Source organism: Bos mutus, chromosome 1, assembly GCF_027580195.1.
Source record: "Bos mutus isolate GX-2022 chromosome 1, NWIPB_WYAK_1.1, whole genome shotgun sequence".
Classification (NCBI taxonomy): domain Eukaryota; kingdom Metazoa; phylum Chordata; class Mammalia; order Artiodactyla; family Bovidae; genus Bos; species Bos mutus.
In genome coordinates this window covers 65,282,272-65,297,071 of record NC_091617.1, presented here as the reverse complement: position 1 = coordinate 65,297,071, position 14,800 = coordinate 65,282,272, and the positions used below count along the sequence as shown (strand labels likewise).

Below are 14,800 nucleotides of genomic sequence, written 5' to 3'. Positions count from 1 at the left end.
GAAAATGAACATATTCATCACCCCCAAAGTTTCTCATGATCCCTTTTAATTTTTCTCTTACATCTCCCACCAATCAAGTAACCACTGATCTTCTTTCTGTCATTTTAGTTTGTATTTTTTAGAATTTTTAATACATTTTATGTGCTTTTTTTTTCTTGACTCCTCACTCAGCATACTTATTCTGGTATTTATCCTATTGTATGCACCAAGAGTTCATTCCTTTGTATTGTTGAGAATATTGTATATATCACAGTTTGGTTATCTGTTTACTTGTTGATGGGCAGATTTAGATTACTGAAAGTTTTGGACTGTTACAAATAAAGCTTCTATGGATATTCTTTTATAAATCTTTGTTTGGACCTGTGCTTTCTTTACTCTCAGTAAATACCTAAAAGTGAAGTGTCTGTATCATATGAGAGATTTTAAGACAGACATTGCCAGACAGTTTTCCAAAGTGGTTATTACCATTTTCTATCCCTATCAGCAGTGTTTGAGAGTTCTGGGTATAAATCTCACCTGGTAGTTATGTATTATCCTTATACTTTCTTGGATTCAGTTGCTAAAATTTTGCTTTAAAGTTTTACATCTGTGTTTATGATGAATATTTGTCTGTCTGTAATTTTCTGTAATATCTTTTCCTGGGTTTGCTCTATGTGTAAACCTGGCCTTTTAGAATAAATTGGGAAGTATTCTTTCCTTTTCACTTCTTTGGAATGATTTTGTATAGACTTGGTGTTATTTTTTCCTTAAATGTTTTGTGAAAATTCATCAATGAAGCTGTCTAGTCTTGAAGTTTTCTTTGTGGAAGCATTTGTCTGTATAGATTCTGTTTGTTTCATAACTATTTGGCTATTTAGGTTATCTATTTGTTCTGGAGTGAGCTTTGGTATTTTAATATCTTTGAGGAGATTTGTCCATATTAAGTGTCAAATTTATAGGCAAAAAGTTATTCATAGTAGTCTCTAATTATTCTTTTAGCATATATAGAATCTGTAGTGACATTACCTCTTCCATTTCTGATATTAGTAATTTGTGTTTTCTTTCTTACACAGGTAAGACTGTCCAGAGGTTTATTAATTCTTAGTAATCTCAAAACCAGCTTTAACTTCATTGATTCTGTCTTGTTCTCTATTTTCTGTTTTATTGATTTCTCCTTTGATCTTCATTATTTCCTTTCTTCTGTTTACTTTAGACTTGATTTCCGCATTTCTTAGCTTCTTAAGGTGAAAGCCAAGGCCATTACTTTGAGACCTTTCTTATTTCTAATATAGGCATTTTGCATTAAAAATTCCCCCCTAAAGTCTACTGTAGTAGCATCCCACAAATTTGGTTGTATTTTCATCTTCACTCAGTCAAAGATACTAATTTCCCTTTTAATTTCTTCTTTGCCCCCTGGGTTACTTAGTTTCTAAATATTTGGGGGTGATACATCTAGAGGTCTTTCTGTTATTGATTTTTATTTTAATTCTATTGTGGTCAGAGCACATACTTTATATGACTTAACTCTTAGAATTGATCGAGACTTGTTTTATGGCCCAGAATATTGTTTATTTTGGTTAATGTTGCATATGTACTTGAAAATAGTCTGCTGTTGTTGGCTTGAATGTTTTATAAATGTCGATCATGTGAAGTTAGTACTATATTTTTGCTGCTTTTCTGCCTGTTTGTTTTCCCAATTATTGAAAGGAGTATTGAAATCTCATAGTTGTGGATTTATTTACAGTTCTATCAATGTTTGCATCATATATTTTCAAGCTGTGTTATTGGGGGCGTAAACATTTAGGATGTTTATGTCTTCTTGATTATCAAGTGACCCATCGATATTATGAAATGATCTTCTTTATCCTTGGTAACATTCTTTGCTGTGAAATGTACTTTTGTCTGATATTAATATAGTTATTCTACTTTTTTGAGGAATATTAGCATGGTGTATCTTTTTTCACTCTTTAACTTATTTTTGTCTTTATATTTAAAGCTTATATGAAGCGTAGAGTTTGAATCTACTTCTTATCCAATCTGTCAACCTCTGCCCTTTACTTGGAGTGTTCAGACCATTTTCTTTAATGTTGCCATTGATACCATTTTAAGTCTCTCACCTTGCTATTTGTTTTCCATTTTTCCAACTTTTTGCCTTTTACTTTTTTACTTTTCCTTCCTTTAAAAAAATTGATTGAATATTTTTTACGATTCTGTTTTTCTCACTTTTCAGCTTATTAGCTATAATTCTTTATTTTGTTATAATAGTGACTGCATTAGGGATTATGCTGCTATTGCTTAGTCGCTTCAGTCATGTCCAACTCTTTGCGACTCTACAGTCTGTAGCCCTCCAGGCTCCTCTGTCTATGGGATTCTCTAGGCAAGAGTACTAGAGTGGATTGCTATGACCTCCTCCAGGGGATCTTCCCAACCCAAGGATTGAACCCACATCTCTTATGTCTACCTGCATTGGCAGGCAGGTTCTTTATAACCTGGGAAGCCCATTAGGGATTATAGTTGCATTTTAATCACAGTTAACCTGCATATAATATTGTGCTGCTTCATGTATAGAATAAAAACCTTACAATTGTATACTTGTATTTCTTCATTTTTGGGACTTAGTTATTATTTTACTTATGCATATGTTATAAACAAAAAAACAAAAACAAAAAAATATAACATGTTATAAACAAAAATTTTTATTTTTGTTTAGTCAGTTATCTTTCAGGAGATTCAAATGATAAGAAAATAAATTTTAATTACCATTACAGTTACCATTTCGGTGCTTTTCTTTAGGGTAGATCCAGAATTGGCAGTCTCTGTAAGGAGTCAAATGATAAATATTGTAGGCCTTTAGGCCATAACTTTATTTGCAGAAACAGGTAGAAGGCTCTAAACTTTGCCAAACTCTGGTGTAGTTTCTTATTTCCATCTTGTGTCATTTTCCTTCTGCCCAAAGGACTTCCTTTACTGTGTGTGTGTGCCCTCTTGAGCACACAAGTCTGCTGGTAAGGGCTTCTTATAGCTCTTGTGTATTTGAAGAAATCTTTATCACTCTGTTGTTTTTAATCTAAAAGCTAACTGTAGAATTTTATATTGATAGGTTTTTTTCTTTTGATACTTTAAGGCTATTACTGCACTCTTTTTTCTTGCATTTTGTTTCTTGGTAAGAAATCTACTGTCATTTTTGTCTCTTTTTTTTATTTCCAGATTGCTTTTAGGATTTTATCACTGGTTTTGAACACTTTGGTTATAATGTGCCTTCACATAGTTTTCTTCACGTTTCTTGTGCTTGGAATTTGCCTTTTAAATCTGTGTTTATAGTTTGCTTCAATCTGGAAATTTTTCTGCCATTAATTAGTCCAATATTTTTTCTGACCTCTCTCTTCCTTTGAAGACTCCATTTATACACATACTAGATTACTTGAAGTTTTTCCAGAACTTATAATGTGCTTTTAATTTTTTGAAATCTGAAAATTTTCTTTCGTGTGTAATAGACTTGGAAAATCCAGGCTTTGGTCTTAAATTCAGAAGCCAGTGAACTAGAAATTTGTGTGAAAGATTTCATCTTTCTATCTTCAGATGAAAAGCATTGCTTTAAAGATTACCTAGGCAGATAAGTAGATGCTATTTTTAAAGTATTTTCAAGGCTGGAGAACTTTTAGAACACAAAAATGCCAGAGGCTGTCTGGACATTAGTATGAGAGTTTTGCACTGGAGAATCATTAATTTGTTGTCTTTCTACAATTTAGGCAGTCACTGAAGAGAGTATTGCCTTTTTGCAGAAGAGAGTGGTAGAACTAGAGAATGAAAAGGGAACCTTGCTCCTTAATTCTGTAGAGCTGGAGGAGCTGAAAGCTGAGAATGGTACGTATAAATGAAAACCATAATTCTCTGACCTCTTAACCAACAACTTTTATCACTGTATATGTATAACATGTAGATTCAATGATATTAAAGATCTTAGCACAGCTGATAGTTATTGAAGTTAGGATTAATACACATTAAACAATTTGAACACAATGCCAGTGTTTACATAAGTATAACATTTTGCAGTATGGGCTTTAAATGCTGCAGGAGATCTGTATTATATTCATTTTGGAGTGGCCAAAGAATCGTCTCAGATGTATGGCTCGAATAGGACCTTAATAAGACAATGACTTTTTAAATAGGTAAAATAGAGAAAGAACTTTTCCAGTAACAAATTTGTGGGATGAGGTAACAGAGATCAGTATAAGTAAAGATTTAGAGGTAGAAACCATTTTGTTTTTTGCTCATGCTATAGACTGCTTAGAACCTTATCCTTTTTCTCTAGCCTGGCTATTTCTTGAACTCATCTTTCAGGCCTCAATGAGGGCATTAACTTTTTGAGAAGTTGGTCCTAATCTCCCAAAGTTGGATTAATGCATTTTTGTGCTTCTAAAATTCATTTTCAAGGGCAGGGGTCATTTTTTTTTTTTCATCTTTTGCTTTACCCTTTACCAGAAACTAGAATAGTACCTAGCAAATGAGTGACTGCTGAATAAAGTTTTGTTGGATTGAACTAAATTTAGCGCTTTATTCTATTGAACTATGTGTGAACAGTTAGTAAGAATGAAGATATACTTCCTTCCTTTTGTCACCTGCTTCACAAGGACCTTATAGCTTTAGTAACTTGTAGTTAATAATGCTTCACTTATCTAATTTATCCTGGAGTAACTGACTACTGTGCTTTAAGAGTGAGAATGAATACCAAGTAAAGTTCGTACAATTTCCTAAAGTCTATACCAAAATTTCCAACTTAACCATTGTACAGTTCCACTTAGCTATAAACTAAGGTATATAGGGATCATATACCTTTATTAGACTAGTCCTACCATTGCTGATAATGAATACCACAAATTCAACTCATTATTCAACCCACTTAACCCACTTCTCTGAGGCCTTATCCATGATGTTTATTTTGCAGTTTTGCAAGCAGTCTCTGTCACTTTCATGTGGCTCATTATGGTTTAGAGGTTACATGAGTTCTGTTCTCTTTGCTCTTTACTGCAGGGGTCGCTGGCCCTAAGGTTTTCTGTATTAGTTTTCATGTCTGGTTACCCTTGTTTTATGAGTCCTGTTCTATTAATAGTAAACTCACCTTTTGTGCTTCCATTTCTACCACTGTGCTCCTTCCTCAAATACTTGTGAAATGTCTGAACATATTATATACAGTCTTGAATTCATTTGTTTCATGAATGTTCATTTATTCATTCAGCGAATATCTGTGGTGCCTTTCCTATGTACTGGGGACTACTCTAGTTGCTGAGGATACTGCTCCGAACATATTAGAAGACAAGACAGGCCATAAACATGTATATACATAAGAAAATTTCAGAGAGTGACAAATACTAGGATGAAAATAGAACAGGCTACTGCACATGTGTCTGGGGGAAGGAGAAAGTAGTGTCCGAGTGGTCAGGGTAGGCCTCTCTGATCACTGGTTACCTGAATGATGAAAAGGGGAGAGCCACACAAAAGAGACTGAACACATCTCATTCCAAGCAGGGAAGAGCAGTGTAAACACCCTGAGGTATGAATAAACTTGATATGTTTTCAGATAGAAGCAAGCCCAGTGTTCTTGGAAGTAGAGTGAGCAAAAGGGGAGCAGTATAGAGTTTGTAGAATAAGTGGGGTCAAATCATGTGGGTCATATTAAAACACTTGGATGTAGTGTAAAAAATAAGCTTTTTTGTTTGTAATAAGCTTTTTTGTTTGTTTCGTATACTTGTCTTAGCTTCTCAGAAAGAGTATAAACTTCTTGGGGGCTTACTAACACTCAATATTTTTATCCTCCAAGGTACTACTACCCTTTTTAGATATCCACATTGTAATAAGACATGGGGGCAAACTCAGAAGACTGAATTCTGATCCTAGCTGTATGAACTAGCTGTAGGACATGTCATTTCTTTGTTTCCTCATATGGTCATTGAAGAGATTGGATAGCTCCTTTTTATGCTAAAATTTGATGTCCTTATGAACATATGTGAAAGAATGTAGAAGACATTTTAAGCGCTATATTAATGCATGATGTATAATATGAACACAGAAAAGTTATAGATAAGTTACATTTATTTCCCTAGAATTCCCAAATTATGCTGTAGAAATAGCTGCTTTTCATCATGTGCTCTGGCTTTTTTTTTTTCCCCCTTTAAAGCCTTCCACTATGTATTATACTTCACTCAGGTTAATCATTAACACCCACTACCCTTCTATCTTATATCTCATCTTTTCATCTTCTTTTGCCACTTCTTTATTTTAATAAAATAAGGGTTTTATCTCCCCCAAACTAGTCTGTTCTTTCCTCTTGGCTATTTCATGCATCTCAAATAGCCTCACACACAATCATACCTCTGTTTTGTTTTTTTTTTTCCAAACACTTCTACATTTACCTTCTAAGGCTATTTATTTTGTGACTTTCAGAAAAACTATCCTCTCAGATTACTCTCCTGGAGTCTCAGAAGAGAACTGGAGAGGTAGATAGAGAAGTCCATGAGGTAAGTGATGCATTCTTAAAATAATGAGAATATGAGCTCGATCAGGGAGGTGGTTTTAGGCCTAAGCTTTTGTACAGTTTTCTAATGTCAACAGAGAATTACATTACCTAGAAAGTGAGATTTAAGAGAGTTGTAATGGTTATTATTTCTCATTTACTCTCATTTGTTTATAAATATTTGGACATTTTATTTGTGTTGAACCAATGCAAGTACAGTAGCATTTATTTGGTATTTGATATTCTATTTTGCATGCTGGGTTATCATTTATCTCAACTTCTTTGCCCATCTCAGAAAGTTTCTCAGTAAAGAAATTAGGTGAAAATCTCCAGTCTCGCCCCACCACCCCCTTCTCATTTGGCACAGTTTCACTTAGGATTATATTCAAAAGGTATCCTTAAAGAATGGTGCTTTTTATAACCTGAAAATCATTATAAGAAATGTGTGATTGCTCAATATTCTGCTAATTTAAGATGATTGTTGGCTGTATTGTGTTTAATTGTCCTTCCATTTAGGAAGTCAGTGATGGGGAATTTCCTGGTGGTCCAGTGGTTAGGACTCCATGCTTTCACTGCCAAGGGCCTGGGTTTGATCCCTGATTAGGGAACTAAGATCACACAAGCCATGTGGCATGGCCAGAAAAAAAATGAAAAAGAAGAAGTGAGTGATAGACTCATAAATGGCCTTGAGGAATAATGTAACTTCTTTACAATAGTGTCTGCTTACTTATTGTATTAGAGTTCTCTAGAGAAACAGAATTAATAGGAAGTGCAATATATATAAACAGGCTTTATTTTAAGGAATTGGCTCATGTAATTGTGGAGGCTGACAAATTCAAAATTGCAGGGTAGGCTAGCACACTGGAGACCCAGAGAAGTTACAGTTTGAATCTGAAGGTAGTCTGCAGGCAGAATTTCTTCTTTTTGGAGGAGGGCCATCTTTTTTTGGTTATGGCCTTTAACCAATTAGTGAAGCCCATCCACGTTATGGAGAGCAGCCAGCTTTACTCAGAGTCTGCTGGTTTAAATCTTCACTTTATCTAAAAATACCTCAACAGAAACATTTGGAGTAATGTTTGACCAATTATCTCAGTATTGTGGGCTAACCAAATTTGAGGCATAAAGTTAACCTCCACATTTACATTCAATTATGTTTTCATATGATGTTCTGTTCACAAAATTGTGAAAAGTGGACTAAATTTTGAAAATAATTTTAACATTATATGGTTACTGACAAATTATGAGAGTTTAGTAGTGAAAAATGAATCTTGTTTAGCCAAGGAGATGCTTAATGTTTTAAGATGCTTAGCAATTAATGTCTAGTGAAAACAAATGCAAGAGCAGATAAGAAATATGGGAATCTATTAAGAAAAACAAAATATCCAGAAGGGAGAACAAACAGGAAACAGTGGAAAAGTAAGGGGAAAAAAGCTCCACAGAAATTGTAAAAGCAAGGGTGACTAAGATAATTCCTTGGGATAAGAGAGAGTGAATAGAAAGGGTCCATAGAAAATGTAAGCACAGTCTAAAGGGGAAGACTAATACCAGAAGGAAAAGTGAGAGTGGCTAGAAAGAGCAAAGTTATCCACTTGCTGCTCTCTGATGTATAACATTGACTTTAAAAAAAAATCAAGCCAAAGTTAATTGAACTCTATAGATAGGATAGGGAGCAGCAGAGAATGAGACTAGGGAAGGAAGAGAGTGAGTGAAATGGCATGATAGATAGTTAGTAAAGAGGAAATAAGAATACTTAGGATATGAGACCAGGAAAAGGAGTTAGTTGTATTTCCATCTTCTGGCAAAAGTGATGCCTTGACTATATTAGATTTTTCATGTATGTAGGAATGGATAAATAGTAATGTGACATGAGGAAATTATAAAGGAAATTTTCCTCTGCTAAAAGTGTGTCCAGTTTTGGTTTCTAGAAATGTGAGTATAAGTAATACAGAGAGTGAAGAATTTTAAACAGTTAAAAGTGCTAATGAAAAATGATGAGATAATAACTTTCTGTAAAATAATATATAGTTCTGAAGTAATGATTTCTTTTCTTTTACTCAATGGCTGAAAATGATACCAAGATAATAGGTAATATTCATTGAGGGCTTACTGTGTGCCAGCTTCTGCTAGTGAATGGCAGAGATGTGAACTCTGGCAGCTGGACTGCAGAGCTTGTGTGCTTGGCCACCACATTGTTTGACAATCCCCTAGTTTGTTTGTTTTTTTTTCCTTCGTATCAAGTTGGAATTTTTTGGGGGGTGGGGAGAAAAGCTGCTGTTGACAAAGATGGATATTTTATTATGTATATGGTTCCCAAACTCATTTAATAAAATACTAAATTTACCATGAAATTCACTGGTTTTGTCCCAGGAAGACAATTATGGAAATAATTTATATGGATTGAGCAGTCTAATACAGTAAGCTTTGTAATAGTAACTTGGTTAATATTTTGTCACATGGGTCCGTAATTTCTTCCCAAGCTCCAGCAGAACTCTTCTTTGATTATTTTATCCTGGTACTTTATCTTAATCAACTTGTCTGATAATCTGTTTGTCTGTTAATAGCTATCTTATCTAATACTTCCTATTCCAATAAATAGTTTAGGAAAAGGAATCCTGTAACTTATTTCTTGGCATGAGATGAAACAAAAATTTATTTCTTGCTTTGCTTTTTATTTGTAAGTAGTTCTTAGGAGAAATAAGCAGTTTTAATCTGAAGAAAAAGTTTCCCAAGTGAGGAATATTTAGAAAATGAGTCCCAGGTTTCCTTAGGTCTTATGAATATGACTTGACTTCAGTGCGGGATTGACAGGATGCCCTCAGAGGTCCAAGTTGGGAAATAAAAACTGATTTTAAAAGTATTTAGCAGTTTTGTGGTAGGAAAGTTTGGATGGAAAGTTTTCGGTTTTGTAAAATGCACAGAATACCAGTTTTTAGTTAGGCTCTTTCCTATAAAACATTTGATTGAGGTGCTTTCTTTTTTTTTTTTAAAAAAAAAAACAACAGGTGAGCATGGTTGATATTACCAGGCTCAACAAAAGCAATTTTTCTGCTGAGGAAAGTGGACAAGATGCCCTGGAGAACACATTTACTCAGAAGCATAAAGAACTATCTGTTTTATTGCTGGAAATGAAAGAAGCTCAAGAGGAGATTGCATTTCTTAAGCTGCAGCTTCAAGGCAAAAGGGCAGAAGGAGACCCTGAGTTCCTTGATCAGAAAGAAATGAAACAGATAGAGAGTGAAGGAATACCTCCAGTTAAAATGACAGTGTTGCTTGAAGATACAGGGCAGCATTTTCCACCGACACCAGATAAAGAGAGCAGTCGCACAACAACTGAGAAAGGAGAGCAGATGAGCCCCGAACACCAGCATAGACCATCTGAGGAAATATCTTTAACTTACACCGGAGTGGAATTAAAATCAGCCGAGCAGGACAATGATGATAAACCCTCTTCTGCTGCCCCAGGTATTTGTCAGTGTCACCAGGATGAATTAGAAAGACTAAAAGGTCAAGTTTTGGAGCTTGAGGTAAACCTTCATAAAGCAGAAGAAATCTATGAGAAAAATTTAGATGAGAAAGCGAAGGAAATAAGCATGCTAACCCAGCTGATAGAAGAGTTTAAGAAAAATGCTGAAAACACCAACAATGCCTTTACTGCTTTGTCTGAAGAAAGAGACCAGCTTCTTGCTCAGGTGAAGGAACTTTGTGTGGTAACGGACCTGAGGGCTCAGGTACAGCAACTAGAAGTGAGCCTTGCAGAAGCAGAAAGGCAAAGAAGACTTGACTATGAAAGTCAGACTGCTCATCACGACTTGCTCACTGAACAGATCCACAGCCTCACCATAGAAGCCAAATCTAAAGATGTGAAGATTGAAGTTTTACAGAATGAACTAGATGGTGTGCAGGTTCAGTTTTCTGAGCAAAGTACTTTGATCAAAAGCCTGCAGAGCCAGCTGCAGAAGAAGGAGAGTGAAGTGCTTGAGGGGGCAGAACGTGAGAGGGAGGTCTCAAATAAGGTGGAAGAACTTTCACAGGCTCTTTCACAGAAGGAACTTGAAATAGCAAAAATGGATCAACTCTTACTAGAAAAAAAGAAAGATGTGGAAATACTCCAACAGACCATTGAGGAGAAGGATCAGCAAGTGACAGAACTCAGCTTTAGTATGACGGAGAAAATGGTTCAGCTTAATGAAGAGAAATTTTCTCTTGGGGTTGAAATAAAGACTCTTAAAGAACAGCTGAATTTATTATCCAGAGCTGAAGAGACCAAAAAAGAGCAGATGGAAGAAGATAAAGAAATTGTTTCCAGCATTAAACAGAATTATGATGAGTTGAGCCCAGCAGGACTAATAAGTAAAGAAGAACTTCAACGTGAATTAGACCTTGTAAAGAAAGAAAGTGAGCAGAGAAAGAGAAAGCTCCAGGCTGCTCTTATTAATAGAAAGGAACTTCTACAGAAAGTCAGTAGATTAGAAGAGGAATTGGCCAAAGTGAAAGATGAACCCAGCAAAGAGATCCTGCTCCATGAGAGTGAGAGGAGGGAAGTGGAGGAAGATAAAGAAAGCAAAGAAGACTTAGAAAAACGTGTGACTTCTAAGTGCCAAGAAATAGAAATGTCTTTAAAACAGATAATATCTGAGAAGGAAATGGAACTAGAGCACATTAGGAAGGATTTGGAAGAAAAGGCAGCAATAGAAGAACAGTTACAGGCTGTGGTCAAACAGATGAATCAGAATTTGCAGGAGAAGACAAACCAGATAGATCTGCTCCAAGCAGAAGTTGTTGAAAACCAAGCAATTATCCAAAAGTTAACCACAGGTAACAAGGATGCAGGTGATGGAGACTCAGCAGCACCTGTAAAAGAAGCAGTGGCCATCAGTCCACTTGGTGCCGGCAGTGGAGAACACTGGAAACCAGAACTGGAAGAAAAAATAGTCGACCTTGAAAAAGAAAAGGAGCAACTTCAAAAGAAGCTACAGGAAGTATTAACCTCTCGCAAGGTGATTCTAAAAAAGGCACAGGAGAAAGAAAGACATCTTAGGGAGGAGCTAAAGCAACAGAAGGATGACTATAATCGCTTGCAAGAACAGTTTGATGAGCAAAGCAAGGAAAATGAGAACATTGGGGACCAACTAAAACAACTGCAGATTCAAGTACAGGAATCTATGGACAGAAAACTCCCAGGCAGTGGCCAGCAGGAACCAGGCGCTCCCACTCAAGGTTTAGAAGAACCTTTATTCAAAACCACCAAACAGCAGCCTGTTCAATCTGTTTCAGAGTCTGACTTGCACCCAGACTGGCCTTCTCATCTTGGAGATACAGATGCTCTGCAGGGCAATGCTGCTATTGCCCAGATTAAGACCCAGCTGAAAGAAATAGAGGCTGAGAAAGAAGAGTTAGAGTTAAAGGTTAACTCTACAATAAATGAGCTGACTAAAAAATCAGAAGAAGTATTTCAGTTACAAGAGCAGATAAATAAACAGGATTTAGAAATCCAAAGTCTGAAGGCAGAGTCCTGTGAAGCTGAAGCCCACGCAGAAACCCTGAGGCAAAAACTGGAAAGCAGTCAACTAGAGATTGCTGGATTAGAGCAGTTAAGAGACTTGAAACCTGAACTAGATGAACTGCAAAAACTCATAAGCAAAAAGGAAGAAGAAGTTAGATACCTTTCTGGACTGCTTAGTGAAAAGGAAACAGCCCTTACTAAAGTACAAACGGAGATAACAGAACAAGAGGATTTAGTAAAGGCACTGCGTACACAGCTGGAAATGCAAGCCAAAGAACATGATGAGAAGATAAAGCAGTTCCAGGTGGAGCTTTGCGAACTGAAGCAGAAACCAGAAGAGACTGGAGAAGAAAGTAAAGCAAAACAGCAAATACAGAGGAAGCTGCAAGCTGCCCTCATTTCCCGAAAGGAAGCACTAAAGGAAAACAAAGGTCTCCAGGAGGAGTTGTCTTTGGCCAGAGACACCATTGAGCATCTCACTAAGTCTCTGGCAGATGTGGAAAACCAAGTTTCTGCTCAAAATAGAGAAAAAGATGTATTCTTAGGAAAGTTAGCTCTTCTTCAGGAAGAAAGAGATAAACTCATTGCAGAAGTGGACAGATCTTTAATGGAAAATCAAAGTCTCAGTGGTTCTTGTGAAAGTCTGAAATTAGCACTGGAGGGTCTTACTGAAGACAAGGAAAACTTAATGAAGGAAATTGAATCTTTGAAATGTTCCAAGATTGCAGAAAGCACTGAGTGGCAAGAGAAACACCAAGAATTGCAAAAGGAATATGAAATTCTTCTGCAGTCCTATGAGAATGTTAGTAATGAGGCAGAAAGAATTCAGCATGTCGTAGAAACTGTGAGGCAGGAGAAGCAGGAACTTTATGGCAAGTTACGAAGCACAGAAGCAAACAAGAAAGAAACAGAAAAGCAGTTGCAGGAAGCTGAACAGGAAATGGAGGAGATGAAAGAAAAGATGAGAAAGTTTGCTAAATCTAAACAGCAGAAAATCCTAGAGTTGGAAGAAGAGAATGAGCGGCTTAGGGCAGAGGTACATCCTGCAGGAGATACATCTAAAGACAGTATGGAGGCACTTCTTTCTTCCAATTCCAACATGAAGGAGGAGCTGGAAAGGGTCAAAACAGAATATAAAACCCTTTCTGAGGAGTTTAAGGCCTTAAAGGCAGAGAAGGACTCTTTAAGTGAAGAGGTTCAACATTTAAAGCATCAGATAGAAGATAATGTGTCCAAACAAGCGAGCCTGGAGCCCACTGAGAAGCATGACAACCAGATGGCTGTCACTGAAGAGGCGACCCCGTCTGCTCCAGGTGAGGCTGATGAGCAAGATTCCCCAGGGATGAACACAAGGCCTGAAAATTTAGAATCCACTCTATCAGAGAACAATGCCAAGCCTGACATATGTGAGAATGTCAGCTTACATGATGAAATTAATAACTACCTTCAGCAGATTGATCAGCTCAAAGAAAGAATCACTGAATTAGAGGAAGGCAGGCAGAAAGACAAGGACTTTAGCCAGAATTTAGAAAACGAGAGAGATGCTTTATTGAGTCAAATAGCGGCAAAGGATGGTGAACTAAAAATGCTTCAGGAAGAAGTAACCAAAATAAACCTATTAAATCAGCAAACCCAAGAAGAACTTGCCAGAGTTACCAAGTTAAAGGAGACAGCAGAAGAAGAGAAAGATGATTTGGAAGAGAGGCTTATGAATCAGTTAGCAGAACTTAATGGAAGCATTGGGAATTATTATCAGGATGTTACAGATGCCCAGATCAAAAACGAGCTACTAGAATCCGAAATGCAGAACCTTAAAAAGTGTGTGAGTGAATTGGAAGAAGAAAAGCAACAGTTAGTCAAGGAGAAAACTAAGGTGGAATCAGAAATACGAAAGGAATATATGGAGAAAATACAAGGCGCTCAGAAAGGACCTGGCAATAAAAGCCATGCGAAGGAACTGCAGGAGCTGCTAAAAGAAAAACAGCAAGAAGTAAAGCAGCTGCAGACGGATTGTATTAGGTACCAAGAGAAAATCAGCGCTCTGGAGAGAACTGTTAAGGCTCTAGAATTTGTTCAGACTGAGTCCCAAAAAGATTTGGAAATAACCAAAGAAAATCTGGCTCAAGCCAATGAACACCGCAAGAAGGCAGAATTGGAATTAGCTAGCTTCAAAGTACTGCTAGATGATACTCAAAGTGAAGCAGCAAGGGTCCTAGCAGACAATCTCAAGTTGAAAAAGGAGCTTCAGTCAAATAAAGAATCCATTAAAAGCCAAATGAAACAAAAGGATGAAGATCTTGAGCGAAGACTGGAGCAAGTAGAGGAGAAACACCTGAAAGAGAAGAAGAATATGCAAGAGAAACTGGATGCTTTGCGTAGAGAAAAAGTCCACTTGGAAGAGACATTTGGAGAGGTTCAGGTCACCTTGAACAAGAAAGACAAGGAAGTTAAGCAACTTCAGGAAAACCTGGATAGTACTGTGGCCCAGCTGGCAGCTTTCACTAAGAGCATGTCTTCCCTCCAGGATGATCGGGACAGGGTGATAGATGAAGCCAAAAAGTGGGAGAGGAAGTTCAGTGATGCTATTCAGACCAAAGAAGAAGAAATTAGACTTAAAGAGGAGAATTGCAGCGTTCTAAAGGATCAGCTTAGGCAGATGTCCATCCATATGGAGGAACTGAAGATCCACATTTCCAGGTAAATGAATAATAACTCTTTTAGCTCTTCCAAACGAAATTGAAGGCAAAGGAAGTCATAAACTATTTCCATTCCCTTTAATATTATGGGACTAATTTTGGTGTAAATTT

The 14,800-nt window shown here is 36.6% G+C and overlaps 1 protein-coding gene across 4 annotated transcripts in view; it reads left to right on the top strand.

The window, feature by feature from the left end:
- Nucleotides 1–14,800, top strand: part of GOLGB1 (golgin B1) — a 76,316-nt gene that overhangs the window by 32,321 nt on the left and 29,195 nt on the right. For all 4 annotated transcript variants that reach the window (XM_070370016.1, XM_070370015.1, XM_070370014.1 and 1 more), the window contains 3 exons: nucleotides 3,729–3,843; nucleotides 6,421–6,494; nucleotides 9,493–14,690. In XM_070370016.1, the coding sequence (XP_070226117.1) occupies nucleotides 3,729–3,843; nucleotides 6,421–6,494; nucleotides 9,493–14,690 (5,387 nt within the window). The remainder of the gene's footprint in view (nucleotides 1–3,728; nucleotides 3,844–6,420; nucleotides 6,495–9,492; nucleotides 14,691–14,800) is intronic.